The sequence below is a fragment of the Anticarsia gemmatalis genome, chromosome 28 (genome assembly GCF_050436995.1).
Source record: "Anticarsia gemmatalis isolate Benzon Research Colony breed Stoneville strain chromosome 28, ilAntGemm2 primary, whole genome shotgun sequence".
NCBI lineage: Eukaryota > Metazoa > Arthropoda > Insecta > Lepidoptera > Erebidae > Anticarsia > Anticarsia gemmatalis.
In genome coordinates this window covers 1,694,622-1,715,671 of record NC_134772.1, presented here as the reverse complement: position 1 = coordinate 1,715,671, position 21,050 = coordinate 1,694,622, and the positions used below count along the sequence as shown (strand labels likewise).

The 21,050-nt window shown below is 35.4% G+C and overlaps 1 protein-coding gene across 1 annotated transcript; it reads right to left on the bottom strand.

Moving 5' to 3' along the window:
• Positions 1–137: 137 nt before the first annotated feature.
• On the bottom strand, positions 138–20,260 carry LOC142984779 (wee1-like protein kinase). Its single transcript, XM_076132590.1, has 11 exons — positions 19,903–20,260; positions 14,132–14,241; positions 13,689–13,835; positions 12,142–12,230; positions 11,252–11,469; positions 10,580–10,726; positions 9,544–9,686; positions 8,429–8,554; positions 7,858–7,985; positions 7,077–7,243; positions 138–6,565 (listed from the first exon to the last, which is right to left on the bottom strand). The coding sequence occupies exons 1-11, from the start codon at positions 20,148–20,150 to the stop codon at positions 6,385–6,387; spliced, it is 1,704 nt and encodes a 567-aa protein (XP_075988705.1). The 5' UTR covers positions 20,151–20,260; the 3' UTR covers positions 138–6,384.
• Positions 20,261–21,050: the final 790 nt, after the last annotated feature.

Here is a 21,050-nt window from a genome sequence, read left to right as displayed (position 1 = left end):
ATGAAATTTGGTATGGACATATTTTGATACCCGAGAAAGGACATAGGCTACTTTTTACACCGAAAACGACGCATTCCTATGGGAAAATTCAGGTGGCGGACGCAGATAAAAGCTAGTTATAAAATAAAACGAACAAATAATCGAAACAAGCATTTATTACAATATAATCAGCAAATATACACATACAGTACCTACACCAACTTTGGTCGAGTCCAATATCTAAATTTTGAGTCATATTTACAAAACAAACGATTTAAAACGAAATTTTGGTTCACGCATACAAATTCGCCTGCTAAATAACAAATTTACATTATACACTTCTCTTGACACTGCTAGATAACTGTCGGTTAAGCTATCTGACACATAAACATATTAGGATGGGGAAAAAGTCTTTCCGCATTATAGTATTTTATTACAAGTTCATACATACTATAATGCGAAAAGACTTTTCCCCCGACCTAATATAAACTTCTTTTTGATTCTGCCAGATTACTTACAGATAACTGTCGGTTAAGCTATCTAACACATAACAATACAAAACATATTCTGTTAAGAAATCCGACATTTATCTATAAGACATGAAACTTGGCTATAATGGTCGAAGAAAAAGTCTTCTCGCGTTATAGTCTGTATGAACTTGTAATAAAATCTCTTTGGCTTCAACATTCACAAATGAGTACACGGTTCATTAGGTTTCTTTCAGTGAGCTCGTGAGGTACTCAAATATCGAGCTTTTTTGTGTAGAGAAAAGATTTTATTACAAGTTCATACATACTATAATGCGAAAATACTTTTTCCCCGATCTAATATTATTTAACACTGATCCAATTTCACGAGTCTCAGATAAGTACTGGTTAAATAGTGAAACGGACAGTATTATTGATTTACTATTAGTACCCAGTTAGATTAGTTATCTGACATATAAGTTACCTATCAGATAATTTATCTAACACTTATCTGGATGTTGTAAAATTGGGTTTTAAGAGACACTGTCTAAAAATACATATCGTTGATTTGTCATAGGACATAATGGTTTCAAAAAATATTTTTTTAAAAATTACAAGTTTTTATCCGAATACAATATTTCTTCATAAATTTTTGATTTTACATACAATTAATGAAAAAGAAGTATTTTAAATAGTTTAAAAAAGTCTACTTTTATCACCACAATAGAAATTTTGTGAAGCTATATTAAAAAAATGGTAGTACGATCGTCATAACGGAAATGTGTATGTGATATCTCTGGAACGGCTGGACCGATTTTGATGAGGTTTGGATCAATCGATAGTGGTGATAAAAGCGAAGCAGACGAACGCACAGACACACAAGCAGGTTGAGATCGTAACTAATATTAATAATAGTCCACCTTGTGGACAGAGAAAACAATTTGTTCATAAATTATTATTATTATATAAAAAAAACTAAGGTTACCTTTTAATACATAGTCAATTATACTTAAGATGAAAAATTATAAAGTTTATCTATGCTATTTAAAAATGAGAATCAAGTAACGACTGTTTCAATAACCTACTAACGGATATGGATAACTTAAATCCAGTTACTGAAAAAAAAAAAACGACTGCACCGATTTTGATGAAACTTGCACTGATACATAGCTGATATTATAAGAAGTAGCAACACTACTTATCAAAAAATATCACCTTCTTATTATAAACAACAGACGTTAGTTAGATTACCGTGGATAAGTTATTAAAACAGCCAGCTAACTATCTTTCCATCATTTCTCCACTATATAAATCACAATGCCTTATTCGACACATATATTTATTTATACTAAACTTAGAATATACTTATTTATATAAATTCATAAGGAATTATGACTGTATATAAGTCCACGAACCGCACTAGACCAGCGTGGTGGACTCAAGGCCTAACCCCTCCCTCGTTACGGGAGGAGACCCTTGCCCAGCAGTGGGACATTAATGGGTTAAATTTATTTAATTTGCAAAACATTGTAAGGGATAAAGTTTGAGATTTTTGTTACTTTTTCACGCAAAAACTACTGAATAAAATTGAAACTACTACGGACGAAATCGCGAAAAAAACCTAGTATTTATACACTTTCATGCGGAAAAACATTACAAATTTTGAAAATTATTTATCTAATATTAAATAATGATTGACATGTTACATGCAAAATTATTATGGAGCCCTTATTACTTATATAATTAATAAATTTTGATAATTGTATTTAATATACTAATATTATATAAAGAGAGCAAGACTACTAAGTGACAACAGTCGTAAAGATAGATCTTTGAGGTTAAGCTACGTTTGTCAAGGTTGTTATGTGGATGGGTGACCGTAATAAACATCGATTTTCTTCCATGTTTTGGAAAGTACGTTAAATTGTGGGTCCCGGCTGTCATTTACAAAGGTCTTTGACAGTCGTTAACAGTAGTCAGAAGCTTGAAAGTCTGACAACCAGTCTTACTGAGGGGTACCGTGTTATAACCCAGGTAACTGTGTTGTGGAGGTCACATAGACAGTCGCTCCATGTAAAATACTGGTATTCAGCTTCATCCGGTGAGACTGGAAGCCGACTCCAACATAGTTGGAAGAAAGGAATCAATTTTGGATACAAAATTTTAGGATTTCGCTCTCATATACAATTTTTTTAGTATAATCATACAATTATCAAAAGTAATTTCTAAAACAATTATTTACTGGGATATTTAACTTAAACTAACTATACAAGTCCTATACAAATTGATACTTATTTATATATTTAAACTATCGCTTGTACACATAATAATATAATTTAAAAAATGGCTTAAATACGACAAAAAATTAAGATTTACGATACTATTTTTAAGGATAAAAACGGGACCTTATTACTGAGACTTCGCTGTCTGTCTGTCACCAGGCTATATCTCATGAACCGTGATAGTCAGACAGTGGAATTTGTTTACTGTGAATATACATCAGCCTGGACTATATAAAGGTCTAATCCCTCCTTATTCCGGGAGGAGACCCTTGCCCAGCAGTGGGATACTAATGTGTTTAGGAGGCGACCCTTACCCAGCAATGGACTAGTAAGAAATGACTATTATTTGTGGGGCCGAAACGTCAAGAAAATTAATATCGTAAATATTTTTTATTATATTTAAGACATATTTGAATCATATTATTATTTTTCTATATAAATATAACATTTAATTTTATATTCTATAAGAAAGCTGCTTATAACGACATGGCTTATGAAAACTTCAGATATTTCATGAAAGTGCACAGCTCGCACTTGGCCAGCGTGGACTCAAGGCCTAATTCCGTAATTCCGGGAGGAGACCCTTGCCCAGCTGTGGGACTTTAGTGGATATTTTTTTTTATCCCAGAAAATTATTTTTGAAAATTTTCGAAGTTTTTTTCAAAAAGCCATATCAATACCTTAACACCTAAATACATTTTTAACCCAAAAGAATTGATATCACAAGTGAAAATCGGAAGAAACATTTTTTTCAAAATTTTTAATTATTTATTTATTTATTTATACAAAAATCATAATTATTATTAAATTCGTAGAAGCACTAACATCACATTTGGGAGAAATAAAGGCACTAATTATTTAAAAGCCAGTTTCACTAACAGATAACTCATAGATAGCGTATCTGCTATTTATCCGGGAGTTAAACTGAGCCTTAATATTATATAAGTCTAGGTACTTTTACAAACATACAAACAACGGACACAAAGTACAACCAGACCCGAAACTATTTGTGTATCGCACAAATATTTCGAGTATCGAACCTACTACCCTAGCGGTAATAAGAACCACTTTAACCACTGCGCTATGTCGATAATAATTAGTTTGAATTAACAAACATAGTTTTATTAATTGATATTTTAACTGGTTTTCAATATGTCATAATCTTTAGATAAAAAATAGGTCTATTTAAAATTTAAATAAGAAAGCTTAAGAAACATTTTATAACTACCAAACCTTTTAATCTAAAGTTATGATATTGAAACCTGTCTTAACTACTGTCAGTTAGAGATATGGTTCCTACAGTTTACTTTAAAACAAAATTACATTTAATTCCATAATCTTTTTCATTACAGAAATTCTGTAAGAATTTATATTATTTGAGACTTTTACAAACATACAAACAACGGACACAAAGTACAGAAACCGAAACAACTTTATGTAGAATACAAAAAAATATTCCGTATGAGAATCGAATCTACGATCTCCACAGTAGCATATAGACTACATTAACCACTGCACCATCAAACTATAGTACCAAATCTCTGACTGACAATAGAAATCATTATAGTCACATTACTTATATAGTATGTACTATATAACTGTCTGTATATAGACAAGCCGTTGCTTAGATGAAACATAAATATAAGGTGCTACTCGTAACCGGCGGTCCTGTATGACATGTATGTATGTGAATGAAGCAAGGGAAGTTTGTAAGGATCGTACCAAGTGACGTTCTTTGGTCTCTGCCTACCCCTATGGGAAAAAGACGTGATATTATGTATGTATCTTTCTTTATATATATAATTCTTCTGTAAGTGTGTATGTCACTGAACTTCTCTTAAACGACTGGACCGATTTTGATGAATATTTTTGTGTGTGTTCAAGGGGATCTGAGAATGGTTTAGATTATTAAAAAACGTTTAAAATTTTCAAATTAAAGACGTGTAGACAGGACAACGTCTGTCAGGTCCGCTAGTGTATGTATAAAACGAGTGCGTGTGACGGAGACGTAACAACGACGTGCTTCCGTTCCCTCACACGCACTCCGCGTATACGTCTACTGTATTTATGTTTCGACTATGCAGTTTGTTGCTAAATTCAGACACGTTAAATCGCTGCTATGTTCATAGATGTGTTAATAACAAATTTAACATGTATAGAACCTTTTCAAATATCACCATTTGAAACGATATGCAATACAAAAGTGAGTAAATATGTAAGAATCGCAAAATTATTTCACCCGGTTCACAATTTTCTTTCATTTCTTAAAAAGACAACTCACGCACTAAGAATTGCTCTTGTGTCGCGGGGACTTTTACAAACATACTAACAACGGATACAAAGTACAACCAGACCCGAAACAATTATTTGTAGATCGCATCCACGACCTCCCGATGCAGTAGTAGCCGCGTGGCGACCTTAACCACTGCGCCACGGAGGCTTATGCCGATAGTGTAGTATGGCACGACCGGAATTTTTCTTATGTATAAAACAATGATTTTGAAAAGGTTATATACACGTTAAATTTAGTTATAAAACGTCACATTTCAGTAATATCAGTTTAAGTATCATTGGTTATGTATTAGCCACTTTTAAATTTGAGATTATATTCAAAAATATTATGGAAAAGATTCAGTAAAAAGTCTAAAACATCACTCAATTTTAAGTTACGCTAGATTTCAAAACAACTCAATTTAATTGATGATATTTGAGAGGGATCTCAAACTCTTGAGATCACTCTCAATATTTGGAAAGTCTTTAACATAAATTAATTTTACAGTTACATTGAAATATAATCTCAAATTCAAGGGCGACTTTAAGTAACGCTTATAATAAGACAGTTACCCTCTTATTCATAAACACATTATAAACCCATTTTAGTTAAACTACTATATGTTTTCTCTTTTTCATTTCGCTAAGGAGTGAAAGCAACAAAACACTTTATAAGCCTTTCATAACTTCATATTTTTATGAATAAGAGGGTTAGTTTATAACGTGGATTAACACATAGGTTACTTTATAACTCGCGAAATCTTCGGGCGAAGTCGCGGGAAAATTTATGTATATACGTACTCTTAAGTGACCATTCGACCGGTAGCTATTATAAACTGCATTATTTACTTAATATTCCCTAGCAATAATAAAACACATTGTCACATTTTCAACCACACATTTTTGTATGAAAATATCAATTATAGCAAGGGAAGTTTGTAAGGATCGTACCAAGTGGCGTTCTTTGATCTCTGCCTACCCCCTATGGGAAAAAGGTGTGATTTTATCTATGTACTAAAAGGTCAGGTGCGTAGTACTCGTAACCGGCGGTCCTGTATGACAACATGTATGTATGTGAATGAGGCAAGGGAAGTTTGTAAGGATCGTACCAAGTGACGTTCTCTGGTCTCTGCCTACCCATATAGAAGAATCCTTTAACATATGTAAAGTCCCAAACCCGCACTTAGCCAGCGTGGTGGACTCAAGGCCTAACCCCTCCCTCATTACGGAAGGAGACCCTTGCCCAGCAGTGGGATTATATTAACTTTTTAAACCGTGTGAACCGTCCTGCTAGTTTAATACGTGTCGTTGAAAATGCGTCAATGTACAAATTATTTTTGCTTTTTTCACATAAAAATCTCAAATAGTAAGTTTTAAACATACTTTTATACTTTCTTTGTTCTTCTGTGGACGTGTCTGTCTATTCTTATGGGTGATGTGACTGATTGTATCATTTCTACTAGACTATTGTCTACGCGCGGTTTCTGCAGTCTTTTCGCCGACCTGGTTCGGAATTTGGCCGACTCTTGGTTCGCCACGAGGTTCGGTGTTAACGATTTTATACATCTGTGAAAGAATTTAATCTGTTTATATTAATTATGCTGAAAATATGTTAGTATTATAGGCATTGAATGGAAAAAAATTGTCAGATTACTTTTGTTTTGGCCAGGAATCGAACCCGAAGCTTTAAATCTGATTTTGATATTTGGTCCCTTTTAAGGGAATTCAAAACATCATGATCGAAAAGCCGGGCAGGCTGTAAATTGGTTCGGTGACTGGCCTTGCTTTAAGGCTATTTTTAACGGTGTTTTTACCGTCACAATTATTTTTGCAACAGTAAACAACTCCGACGTGGGAACCGAACCAGGGTCCTTAGCTGAATAACTATAGACTGTGGGAACATAATGACCCAATATTCCTGTTACAGAATTATTTTTACTCCTAAGCGCTTAAGGGTCAGTTATGTGACGGTTCAAGTAGCTTCCCGCGGAATTCAGGCTGCAATTGCCGCAGTTTACCAGCCGGGAATCAAACCCGAGAACTCTTCCCTAAGTTACAGATATAAATGGAGCCTTACCTAGCGGCTTCCTGCAGTTTCCTAGCCAGTAGTTCGTTCTTCATCTTGGCAGCGGCCAGTTCTCTCCGCAGCTGTGACTTGGACTTGTTCCCGGCGGGGTGCAGCAGCGGGTGTCGTTTGAGACGGGCCGCCGACGGACGGACTGACGGGTCGGGGTCTACCATTTTCTGTGGAAAGAGGATTTTTTGTTAGTAATTTGTATGTTTTAGGTAAAAATTTACATCAAAGTTTTCAAGTATTTTATTTAGCCGAGTGGTATAAGTTGGTTCTTTCCACGCAAATGAATGCAAACTCGAACCCGAGGCAACACACCAATGACTATTCCAAGTTATGTGTGTATTAGAAATAAATTATCACTTGTTCCAACGGTGAAAGAAAACATCGTGATGCAATGCAACCTTACATGCCTGAGAGTTGTTTAGTACAGTTCTTGAAGGAATGCAAAATCCCGCATTTGCCGCGTGTAGAATCAAGGCCTAACCTCTCCCTTATTACGATAGGAGACCAGCTGTCCTTTGATCAGCAGTGGGACGTTAATGGGTAAAAAATATTTCTTTATTAGATAAATCGTGCATAGAGGCTATTTACTAAGTTGTTTTTCAATTATCTATCATTATAAATAAATAAATTTAACCTTTTAATGTCCCACTGCTGGTCGAGGGTCAAGAAATATATTTTTTACAGATTCTCCATTATATCATATTTCAAATATTTAAAAAATATCATAAATAAAATTTAACAATAAAAAAATGCTATTAGCTAAATAAAATGATATACTTACTTTCAGCAATTGATTGAGTTCTCTAGACAAGTTTGGTAGATCGGGCAGTTTGCCGTCTCTTATGTCGTGCCACTCCTGACCGTTCTTAGGTAACGGACCGCCGCCGCCCGCTTCAAATAACGTCAAACCTGAAATATGAAGAAAAATATTAGATTTTGTTACTAAAATATAATTTACTAGCTGACCCGCGCAGCTTCGCTTGCGTCACATAAGAGAGAATGGGTGAATTTTTTCCCCGTTTTTGTAACATTTTCTACTGGTACTCTGCTCCTATTGGTCGTAGCGTGATGATGAATAGCCTATAGTCTTCCTCTGTAAATGGGCTATCTAACACTGAAATAATTTTTCATATCGGATTGGAACTTATGCAAAATAGATTAAAAAGTACTTGTTCAAAAGTGATAATAACAGGGTTCTTAAGTAGGGTAAAATAAATAAATATCATTGGACAACTCACACACAGTCATTTGATTCCAAACTAAGCAGAGCTTGTACTATGGTAACCAAATAACTGATAAACATACTTATATAAAATGATAGTAAAAGGATTATATCTTGTAATTGTACTTACCAAAAGCAAATATGTCAGCTTTAGTTAAATGCGTGAAGTCTTCCTGTAGCACCTCTTTGGGTAGATAGCGGCAGTCGCCCTCTTCTACCGACGGTGACGACACGCAGGTCACATGGCCTAGGTCACCTGTGGGATAAAAATAGCATTTATTATAAACTAGCTTTTGCCCGCGACTTCGTCCGCCACCTGAATTTCCCCCATGAGAAGGCGTAATTTTCCCGGGGTAAAAAGTAGCCTATGTCTTTTCCCGGGTATCAAAATATCTCCATACCAAATTTCATGCAAATTGGTTCAGTAGTTTAGGCGTGATTGAGTAACAGACAGACAGAGTTACTTTCGCATTTATAATATTAGTGTATGTATTAAATTCTTAAAATAACAATAACCACCAGCCAATATCTAGCTATAGCGGAGTATTTATTAGAAACCAGTCAACGGTGCAGGACTTTGTTTATGCTGTCAACAATACACAGTTCTTCACTGTCATAGTCTGGTGGGACGGTACACACGACCAATGAGAGGCCAGGCCCAATACTAACTGATGGCTTTACATTTTCTCCATGCAAGTCTTTCATGCAAGGAGTTACAATGTCAACTTTCTAACTTCAGGCATTCTCTGAGAATTTCTTAACAGAAAAACTATAAAAAATGCTTTTGGTGACCTAGGGTTTCGAATCCGAGAGCTCTATGTAGTAGCCACATAGACTCCCAACTGCAACAGCGAGGTAGCTTGATTTTCGTTAGAATAAAATATTATATATCCGGCATTTACTCAGCAGTTGGATATAGAAACATGTGTAATAAAAATAAAAGTTTATTAAATAGTTACTTATATACCACAGATGACACAAAGATCTTACTTTCTTTGTAGATCCAGCGTGGAGAAAGATCGCACAATAAAAGCAATTTTAAAGAGAAAAAGAGACGGCCTTTGCCCAGCAGTGGGACACAAGAGAGGACTAATTTGTAGTAGTATTGAAATGTCACGTTGCCACACCGTCGCCACGTGAGGTAGGTGACATAAATTTCAATACTAACTGCTTGGATACGTAGCCAGCGACGCCGCCATGGCGTCCTAGTGAGCCAGGGCTCTAAAAATAAAATACTAAACTCACCAATTTTATAATTATGATGGTACTGTGGTTCATCATCATCGTAACCGTCGTCCGAGTCGTGAGAAGGCTCGCCCTCGCCGCTACAGATGAATATGTTCCCAGGTTTGACGTCCATGTGAACCAGTTGTAATGAGTGGATGTAACTGTTGAGCAAAAAATATAAAATTTATTGAAATGTACAAAATACAGTGCATTGAAAATAACATCATGCCTGTTATACTCGAAGGCGTAGGCAGAGGTGTTTAAAATACATCCAGGTTTCGCTATTACAATGTTAGTACAAAATGTACCGGTCAGTTACAAAACTCATGTGAAAAAATAAATCAGAAAAGGCCAGTATCACTTTGAGCACAATCGAGCCCCAGACACTATAATGTCGCGCCGACCAGAGACAGTTAAACAAATTATAATTATCAATGATTAACAACATAAGTTCCTACTGAACACCATGGAAAAAGACAATTTTAGTCGATAATGGTACAGCAATTTTCGTTTCCAGCATTGTGGCAGTATTTACCCTCTAAATACATGGCTCTACATCACCTGTATTAACTGATTAACTGAATATAAATATGCCTGTAACATGTGCCTTTAATTCCCAAGTAAAACGTATGTTTCCCCATCTGCGTTTGTTGCTATATTCAGACACACAAACTTACATGACGCGTACTACAAGGAATTTAAAACATCTATTTAATACTTTAGCAGTGATAGCCGAGTGGTATAAGTTGATACCTCCCACGCAAGTGGTCGCAGGTTCGAACCCGAGGCAACACACCAATGATTTTTCGAAGTTATGTGTGTATTAGAAATAATTATCACATGCTCCAACGGTGAAGGAAAACATCGTGAGGAAACCTTGCATGCCTAAAATTTGTTTAACACATTTATTGAGGGCATGCAAAGTCTCCAACCCGCACTTGGCCAGCGTGGTGGACTCAAGGCCTAACCCCTTCCTCATTACGGGAGGAGACCCTTGCCCAGCAGTGGGACATTAATGGGTCAAATTTATTTATTTATTTTATATAATACTCACGCCAAGCCATCAGCAATATGAGCCAGCAGCAACAGCAGCTCGCTCTCAGACAGCGGTCCGTTCTCCATCTTCTGTTGCAACGAGCCACCGTCGCAGTACTCGTTCTGTATTATCATGTGATCGTCCTCCGCCCATGCTGAGTAGTATCTGTTGAAGAGTTGTTAGGTGATAAAGGACGTATGTGGTAGGATAGTGGGTGGTTTTAAGCTCTTTTGGTTTGAAAATGTGATTAAGTGGTGTTAGGGGTGGGTGTTTTTTAAATCTTTTGGTTATGAAGGTACACCTAAAATATATTATTATATGTGTGTTTCAGTTCTTTTAGCTGTTCTTTTAACATTTTTATACAAACTTCACAGTGTTAAGGGTTAGTGCACTGTAAAGTACTGAAAATAATTACTTTACAACCATTAGTAATAACGAGAAATTCACATTCAATATTTAGTCAAGGTAACTAATTGTCGTCATCAGTGGCCAATATTTGTCCAACATTTGGCAACAGTGGCGAATATTTGTACAACAATTGGCAATAGCAGCCAATGTTTATCCAACAATTGGCACCAGAGGCCAGTTTTTGTCCAGTATTAACCATCAGTGTCCAATAATGTTCAACATTTGGCAACAGTAGCCAATATTAGTCCAAAAATTAATCAAAATATACTCTAAAACACCTACCTGACAACATGCGGATGTTTCCCGAGCGCGGCGTGCGCATAAACCTCGGTGAGAGCGGCTCGCTCCGCGGCGCTGCCCGCCACGGGCCGCAGGGAGCGCTTGAGCGCGTACACACACCCGTCCAGTTTGTTCACACACTTGGTCACTCGGCCGAACTGGCCGCGGCCGATCACGCATAGCTCGACGAATTCTATGTTGTAGCGGGATATGTTTGATTCCTGGGAAAAGACGTTTTTAGTTAGTTAAAGGTATAAATAGTAAATACAAAAATTTCATGTATATTTATTTTTAAAGACAACTCCCACACTATTATAGCTCTTGTGTCGCGGGCACTTTTACAAACACAAACAACGGACACAAAGTAAGTACAAACAGACCCGAAACAACTATATTTGGATAATTACTTCGTGTAATTGAAACGTCCCAACGCAATGGTGACCACTTTAACCACAAAGTTTTGCTTTAGTTGTTAGAGGTGTAGCTTATTTATTAAAAAATATTAATTTAAATTTGTAATTAATATTTTAAATATATTTTACCTGACAAACATCTATGATTAGCATGTAAGAAAATGAATGTGTTTTCATTATGAAATACAAACAAATCAGTAAGTTTTCAAAGTGATGTGTGTATTAGAAATAATGATCACATATTTCAACAGTGAAGGAAAACATCATGACACCTTGCCTGCCTGAAAGTTCTTGAAATAACACTAGGACAGTATTGCAGACTCCTGACCCAATTATTTTTTTATTCAATAGTGTTTGAGCTTATAAACGTGACAGTGTGAATAGATAAACTACCACTAAATGTGCCTCAGAAACCGGGCATAAGAGAGGATTTCTGAAAATTCCCTCCTGAAGCAAATTAAATATAAAATGGAGTCTTACCCTCAATCTCTTAGCCGGTTGTTCAGGAGTAGCATCACCCCACGTTGGTGTTTTAGACAATGCACGCTTCTTCTTGTTTAACGCTTGACCTGGAGACAACAAAGAATAATATTAGGACAATGGAGAATGTTACTAGGTATGCCAAATCGCTTGAAATTTTGACTCAGTAAAGCCTGTACATGTACATGCAAACTAGTTTTTGTTTCAGTCAAAAATACCAAATAGTTTTGATTTTACAAGCATTCAAAGTTTCAAAAAATATCGAGTCCCGCTAACAGCGTGACGTCATAGTACACCATGCCGCGCGGGCCGCGTCCCGCTTAATATCAGTCTCCAGTCGTAGATGTAATAGCTTGTGCAGTATTTTGTTGTGTTTTCGTCTGCTTTACATTTAAAGTGTAATAATAGTAAATATTATTAAAAAAGACTGTGTGAGCCAGACTTAGCGTGATGTACAATGACGTCACACCGACTCGCGCGGTTACAACTTGTTTTACTTATAAATCGAAAACTAATTGACGTATCAAAGTAATTCTTTCACTAGTATTTTTTATTTTTAACAGAGAATATGGAGACCTAATAATCCAAATTTGTTAACATTCTCCATTGAAGTCAGTTTGATTTCCACGTTATCTATACTAATCTATACTAATATTATAAAGCTGAAGAGGTTGTTTGTTTGTTTGTTTGAACGCGCTGATCTCAGGAACTACTGGTCCGATTTGAAAAATTCTTTCAGTGTTAGATAGACCATTTACCGAGGAAGGTTATAGGCATATATATCATCACGCTACGACCAATAGGAGCAGAGTATGAGTAAAAAGTGTTATAAAAACGGGGAACATTGGGATCCATTCTCTCTTATATGACGCAAGCGAAGTTGCGCGGGTCAGCTAGTGCATCATAAAGTGAGTCTCTTCCTATGGCAAACATTGAAACTAAACTGTGAAAGGATTTATTCATTAATCAGTTAGGGTTTTAATATTACTAACTTTATAATATGGTTAACTTAAGTTCAAAGTTGTTCAAGCTGGCCTTTGACATTGCTAACTATGATCATAATAATATGTTAAAAATACGGGGAAAATTATGACTTATGTGACGCAAGCAAAGTTGCACGGGTCAGCTAGTAAAAAATATCTGCTTTAACTAGGGTTGCCATATCTAAAATTAGGAAAACCGGACAAGACGCATGAAAACCCCGGACTTTAGAGTCCGAAAGCCGGACATGTCAACAAGAAAAGCAACCGCGACGGGAGGAGTGGGGGAACGGTGAATATACTCGGTTCGTCGATTGATCGTGGCGTGTGAACATGGTGCGTGTCTCGCAGGCGGCCCAATTTTTTTTTATTTATTGGTTTTTTTAAAACCCGGTCTACAAATGAAACCTTCCCCGGGCGCTCCCCGGATGCCCTCTAAACTAGGACAAATCCGGGGAAACCCGGACGGATGGCAATCCTAGCTTTAACAGTGGGGTGGTGGGTACTCAGCAGTGGGACACATAAAGGTCTAACTAAAGCTAGTTTAACTTTGGTGTGGTAACTTACCGTCGGGTGTAAAAGGGTTGATGTTGGCGACAGGTCTCTTGACGACGAGGCGCGACTCGTCCAGCTCGTCTGGCGGCAGGCTGCCGAGCGCGCTGTCCTCGTCGCCCGACGGCGGGTGTAGGTGGTGGCTGGAGCCTGATGGCATCCCTGTGAAATAACATTCAACAATGAGATCAAAATATTACATAAACAATTATATAGAGATGTAGCTGACCCACGCAACTTCGGTTGCGTCACAAAAGAGAGAATGGGTCATAACTTTCTGTTTTTGTAAAAAAAAATTCCTGGTACTCTGCTTGTATTGGTTGCAACGTGATGCTATATAGCCTTCTTGAATAAATAGGCTATCCAACAGTTAGACCCTTGTCTAGCAGAGTGACATTAATGGGTTATATTTTCAATATGTACATATGAATATTTTTATTTGAATGATTTGAACTTACCAGTCTGTGCGTTTAATTTAGGTGGAAAGAGTCTTGATCTCGGCGGATGATGGGATGGGGTGGAGCACTTCTCCAGCAACGTCTTCGGCGTGTGAGGACTGTCGAATAACCTGGCGACAAAATAACATACACATTATAATCTAATTCAATAGATATCGGTTAATTTTTGAAACTTTTAAACAAGTTTTTGATATCGTCATGTCATTTTACGTCGTTCGTGAAAAGAAACGGTGGTAAACTCATGGTGAATGGTTATTAAAAGAAAGGCAAAATATTATCGAAACAATCAATGCTTTAGAATGCTGCTTTGCAAGTAATCAACTTTCAAATTATAAAAAAAAACCTATAAAATATTTAGAAATTAAGCACATTTTGGGAACAATTAATATAAAATACAGCCAAATGAACAGCGAGATTTGTACTAAAATAACTTAGGTACGAAATACCCAAGTTTTGCCGTCTATCCCATTTATAAAACTATTTCGGGATACGTTATCTTCGTGTTACTACTAAGAACATCGTATAAAACTCACAATTTCAAAAACTACTCACTCCCCAAAAAAACCCCAGTCACAGCTGACTGTGCATCCGCATTTCAATACCCTACGATTCAAACAAGTAAGTACAATGTATTCACACCTTTTCATAACAAAAGCACCCCTAAGATTCCCAACCCTGTTTTTTCTTAAGAAATATCACTCAGGTGTAACTTGCAAGTGGTGAGCAAGGTACGTGAGGGTGATATAAGGTGGCTATTTTGATTTTGAAAATAATAAGGGGCTAAGCCCCGGTTTCTGAGGTACATTTAGCAGTAGATTATCTATTCAATAGCGATTTTTTTATATGAGTTTAAACGCTATTGAAAAGATAAACTACCGCTAAATGTACGTCAGAAACCGGGGGATAAGTAGAGTTTGGCAAGTCTCCGCTTGCATGTATGTTATGTAAATAATAATACTAAAGACACGTTTTGACCACGCGAACGTATGTACAATTGATTTTTTGCAAAACTTGTCTTTGGAGGGACAACGAGATAGACAAGATTTTGCGTTATTTTGTATTTTTTTCTTGGTAAAAAGCTAGCGTGTGTATAAATGATAAGAACCTAATGTCTGATTGCGCGGAGTTGGACCTAATTCGAGTTAATATTATATTAAGGGGCCCATTTCATCCCTTCAGGATAAGAGTGTGATAGTTTATCAGGTCATGTTGTACTTTTTTTCATACATTAAGGGAAAATGGCCCTTAAGCTCAGAAGTATTTTGTAACGGAGAACGCGAAGGACAATGCCCGACTCAGAAAGCGAACCCAACATACAAATCGTGACCGAAATGTAAGGCACACTTCCGCTTTGAACTTGTCAGTCAAATTAATTAAATACATACACATGACAGTCTGTGAGACCCGGAAATCGAACCCGAGACTTCATGATCAGCAGTCGGATACACTACCGACCGCGCCTCTGAGGCAGTCTTAAAATAATAAAAGACATAATAGCCATAATAGCCTAATACTTAGGAGGATAGGCAGAGACTTCGCAATTCTTACAAAGATCTTTACATAAAAAGACGCTTATTTCATACAACACAAAACGGTTAAAAAAAGCGTTAAAAACAACACGTGACAAAGGTCCTCTAACAAACATACAAAAAAAAAGAAAATTCGGCGTATTTCTATAAAAAAACCTGTTTTATTATAAACAACTTAACAAACGCGAATTTGGACTTTAAAAACTGCCTATTCAATCTATGTTTTGTCTTTCTCAAACAAAGTCGCTTTCAGTCTGTCTGTCCGTATGTATGCTTAGATCTTTAAAACTACGCAACGGATTTTGATGCAGTTTCATTAAAAGATGGAATGATTCAAGAGGAAGGTTTGTGTCAAATTTGAGCCATTAATCATCATTAACGTCCCACTGCTGGGCAAGGGTCTCTCCTTGAAATGAGGGAGAATTTAGACCTTTGAGTCCACCACGCTGACCAAATGCGGGTTGGGGACTTTGCATACCTTCATTATAAGTAAAAATTCAAAAGTTATTTTGTAAAATATCTCCTAAACACCGGGCGAAACCGGGCGTCAAGTCAAGTACAAAACTATCTAAGAGTAAGCGAGACAAAAGATCCGAGTGTACGAGACGTAGTACCAATAGTTACGGAATTCCACAATGCTAAATGGGCAGGTAACATTTGCTAATGGAATTTCAACTCTATACCAAAGATATAAGGTATATTTTCCCATAGTGATGTTTGCGTGGGTGTTTTTTCTTCACAAGGCAGATGTCAGCTGTTCGATCATATGTTTGGATATAACAGTATTTTAACTGATTTTGTTAGTATCTTTTGAATGATACATAATAGTCTTTTGTAGTAATTTTTTTGCTGAGTTAAGCTGCGTTTTGGCAGTTGTAGCTGAGACGAGAAAGTTTTGGATGTTTCGTGATGTAATTCTTACATGTATCACGCCTGCTATACCCGAGAGTTTAGGCAGATTTGTTTGTAATTCATTTAAGTTGCGATATTTGCAATTATAGTCTTACTTAGGGGGCGAGCCTTTTGCCATATATTGGGCATGTTACCGAACTAAATTAAAAAAGACCAATAGCACTTTCCGCAACTCGGCAATCGACATATAACCTACCCAATGGACCATGGAGGTATTCACGTAATTAATTATTTCTTTCGATGATGATACTCTAATGATGTCATCGCCGACTGGCTATGAGACGGTCAGTGTGGTAATCAATACTTTTAGGGCTTTCGAAAGTAACGTAAAAAGGTATTGTAAAGTTAATCTTATTGCATGTTAACAAACATGCTTTCATGGCTAAGTTTGTATGGCTTTCGGTAAAAATTTTCATAGAGATAATTAAATAGCCAGTTTATTCCTAATTTAACGAAAAAAAGGCGTGATTACACTACATAGTATTAAGATAGTCGGTCCCCGTATCTGTTCCTATGTCTGTCTGTCTGTATGTATGCTTAGATCTATAAAACGGATTTTAATGCGGTTTTTTTCTATTGATAGGGTGATTCAAGACAAAGGTTTTGTTTAAAATGGGCGAAGCCGGGCGGGCTCCTAGTTAAATAGGTATGTATGTATTAACAATGACTCGTCAATCCTTTTCAGTTAAGCTCAAACTTCTGAGAACAGAATCAGTAATTCAATCAATTAGAAAATTGGCAGTTGTTCTCATAAATTGAAATTGATTAAGATGGACATTGTTAAGTTCAATGAACTTTGTTTGTTAAATTTTAAAACCGTTAAGTTTTTTGAATGTTTGTATGGTAGATTGTATAAGGAATGAATACAAAATGTTGAATATCAGTTTAAGGTACACTAAGATACTGTATTCTTTGGTCAATAGAGCCCTAGAGGATGCTGGAGCCTTTTACAAGTCATTTCACACAAATTGAAAGACAAATGAAAAATATTGACAAAAATAGATATATGTAAGGAGGTCCTGGATTTATTTTCTTATTTATTATTACTTTCTTAGCTTGCTTGTATGTCACTACTATAAAGATTTCAAGGTCTAACATAAAAATATTCTGAACTTTCTAGAAACTGTATAGAATAAGTCACAAATCCAGTTTTAAACAACTTTCAAACAAAAAGTATTTTTATATAAAAATTTACATTTATTTTTTTATTCACACTAAGCCACATTTCCTGCTCAACACATATGCCATAGACAAAACTAGTTTCATTTTTTAAATAACAGTACTAAAGCTAAAAACCGGTCTGACTAGTTTAAAGGAGGTCACATAACATAGCAGAAGGGTGGCTAAAGACCATTTAAATGGTATAACTAGGGATTATGATGAATTTAGGCGTTAGTTATCCCAATTAAGAGTTTCGAACATGTTCCAACATGATATTTTTATTATTTTTCGGGAAGATACCTGTGTATTAGATTTAGACATGTTGGGACATGTTCAGACCTGTTTTCTAGAAGTTTCTTCAGGTTTTGTTAAACTTGTGAGGTTAAGAAAAGGATTTGTAACATGTTTGGAAGTTGTTTTGACTTGTTGTGTTATGAAAAGCATGTTTTTCTAGAATGTTTTGCGGTAAATGTTTGTAGGGATCGAAGCAAGTGGCGATTTTTGGTCTTTTCCAAGCATGAAAAGAAATGATGAAATGATTTTTGAGTATAAGATAGGTACTTGTAATATTGGTTTTTTGAGCTTTTCAGAGCTTATCATATAGAATGTAATTAGTATAAACCTAGGTGGTTTATGATAATTACATTCTTTCAAGCCTATTTAACTTTAAAATTAAAATTTATAATTAATAACTTATTTATAATTTTTGTGCATCATGCGTGAAAAATCTTTAGGCTTAAATTGTAGATATATTTCAATAACTATTTATGAACTATTTACAAGCTATTTGTTTCCTACATTTATCAAATAAATCAGAGGATAATACAAGAGATTTTTAATAAAGTCATACAATAATAATTTAATGTGATATTACAGGATATCATTCATAGAGGAATAGGTATTATTAATTCATTCACATTATTACAGGATTTATGACAAATCATATAGTTCCTGTCAGCCTGCTTCCTTCCTGTACGATTTTTTATTGTTACTACTGGGAAATTAGGAATTAAAGATAACTGAATCAGTAGAGATAATATTAGTTATGTTTCATTGAACATTTTATTATTCTATTGTAATAATAAATGGTTTTGCATAGAAAACCTTTAATTATTTTAAGAGGTGAAAGTAGTTTACAGACATAACATACATCTACATAGTAAAATGAATTAAGAGTAAAGATCTTAGATATATTTATTTATAGTCTTTATTCTATTTACACATTAGTTGGTACATAGAACCCACCATATCATCCTCATAATGCTACAATATCTTTGATAGAAAGGTAAACCTTGGGCAATGTTTGTTCTACGGAAATGCATAAGAATTAAACAATGCAATAGTTAGTGTTTAGTATGTTTTAGTAATAAACTTATAAAGAATTAACCAAGAAAGATATAGTTTTCATTAATTCTCCTAGATATGCTCTATTATATCAATACATCTATCATTATTTATGACAAAAGAACCAAAAATATCTAAGAAATTCATGACAAAACACATACATACATCAAATTGTGTCTTGTTCACATAGAGATATGCAAAGATCTCCACTTAGTACAATCCTTACAAACATACCTTGCTTCATTCACATCCATACATCTTGTCATACAGGAAAATTATAATATTGACCAATAAAACCTATCATTATATAAAATAAGAGTTAAGCAGCAAAATAACAAGACTTTAGTATAAAATAACATGCCAAAATGTCATACAAACAAATTTTTCAAGTTGATTTTTGTTACAACTTTTTAAAACTACTTTCAATGTAATTAGCCAATTAGGGCTAATCAACCATGACATTTCGTAACCTTGGGGAGATGATCATGAGAATTTTAAACAGACAACACCATTTTTTATTACAAAACAGAAAGTTGATATTATAACTGTGATATTTTGTGTTTTTAATGAATAAAATAACAAATACTGCACGGTGAAATACGCCGTAAAGTTAGAGAAATTTGATTCAGTAATCATGTTATATTCATGGGTCAAATTACATAACTTTATCGAAAATCAAACAATGAACTTGACGAAAAGTGAAAGTTTTAATTGTTTACGTAAATTTTGACCTGAACTAACGCGTAACTTGGCCCACAAATACCATAAAACGATGCAGCGTGGTGATTTCCCATAGAAATTCTATAGAAAGACCTAGATACATACCTTAGTGCTCTCACTCGCTTGTACGGCGGACTGTGCGAAACCGGCGCCGGCGAAGCATCCCTCATACCGTCGTCGTCATCCAAACTCGTAAAATCCAACTTCCTTGGCACTATAGACGCCGGAATCGGACTCAAATTGTCCGAAAACATATTGAATGAGTCTGACAACTCACAGGATGTTTCAACAGATAATTCCGACGAATCCTGCCTGTTGTTGAATCCCGTCTTCATTCTATACCACTCTGTCATCTTCAATAACACATTAAATACACTTTTCAACAAAGATATCACAATAAAATCACTATTTTCGTTTGATAATTCACAAAGCGTTCTCACTTTCACGTACTAACAACGTTATGGCGGATGACGCATAGCACCTGTTCAATTGCCCGACCAATCAGAGCGATTCATTTGACCGGTGGGTTGAATACTCAAATTTTATTGGCCGGGGTTATTTTTTTTAAATAACGAAGTAGCTTCTTTGGCTGTGATTGGTGGGATAATGGTGGCGTTCATATTTTAGAAAAATATAATCTGCGTTCAGAAAATATCATGTTTTGTATTAAATATCACAGTTTAGCCGACTTTAAAAAAAGAGGTACATATATTATGTGAGCCGGTCAAAAACCGGGGATATTTACTTTGTATTATTATAATTATGCATTACTTATTATAAATATCAAAATAGAATTAAATACGATTTACTTACTTATTACAAAGTAATATTTACAAAAATATATTGTTTTATGATGAAAAGGCCCTCGACAAGAAAAATACTCTGATTGCAGAGAAAGTCATCATGCCGGAGTACATATTTTTCTGGCACCAAGCTTGTTATGTACTTACGGTAAGTTTGTTTAATCACATTAAATGAGTTCTTTGTCATTCTCACATAAGTGGAGTTGTAAATTAAAAAATATATGTTTAGAGTGTTTTGTGTGTAATATAATGTAAATAAAAATACTTGATACCTATTTCGTCTGTAAAATATTGAACGAAACTTCACGTGGTATTTTCTAGTTAAAGCACAATAGGTATAGGTGCCGCCAAACAACTTGAACAATTTCCCTATATCTTATTGAACATTTTTAGGTCAGTTTAGGTATAATAGTTTTGCGCAAAGGCGAGGGCGTTTCAGCTTCGACCACC

Coding starts and splice junctions, on each gene's coding strand:
- LOC142984779 (XM_076132590.1), bottom strand. CDS start 20,150: ATGACAGAGTGGTATAGAATGAAGACGGGATTCAACAACAGGCAGGAT. Junction 14,242..19,902: donor AAGCGAGTGAGAGCACTAAG/GTATGTATCTAG, acceptor TTTTGTCGCCAG/GTTATTCGACAGTCCTCACA. Junction 8,555..9,543: donor CCATCATAATTATAAAATTG/GTGAGTTTAGTA, acceptor TTTATCCCACAG/GTGACCTAGGCCATGTGACC.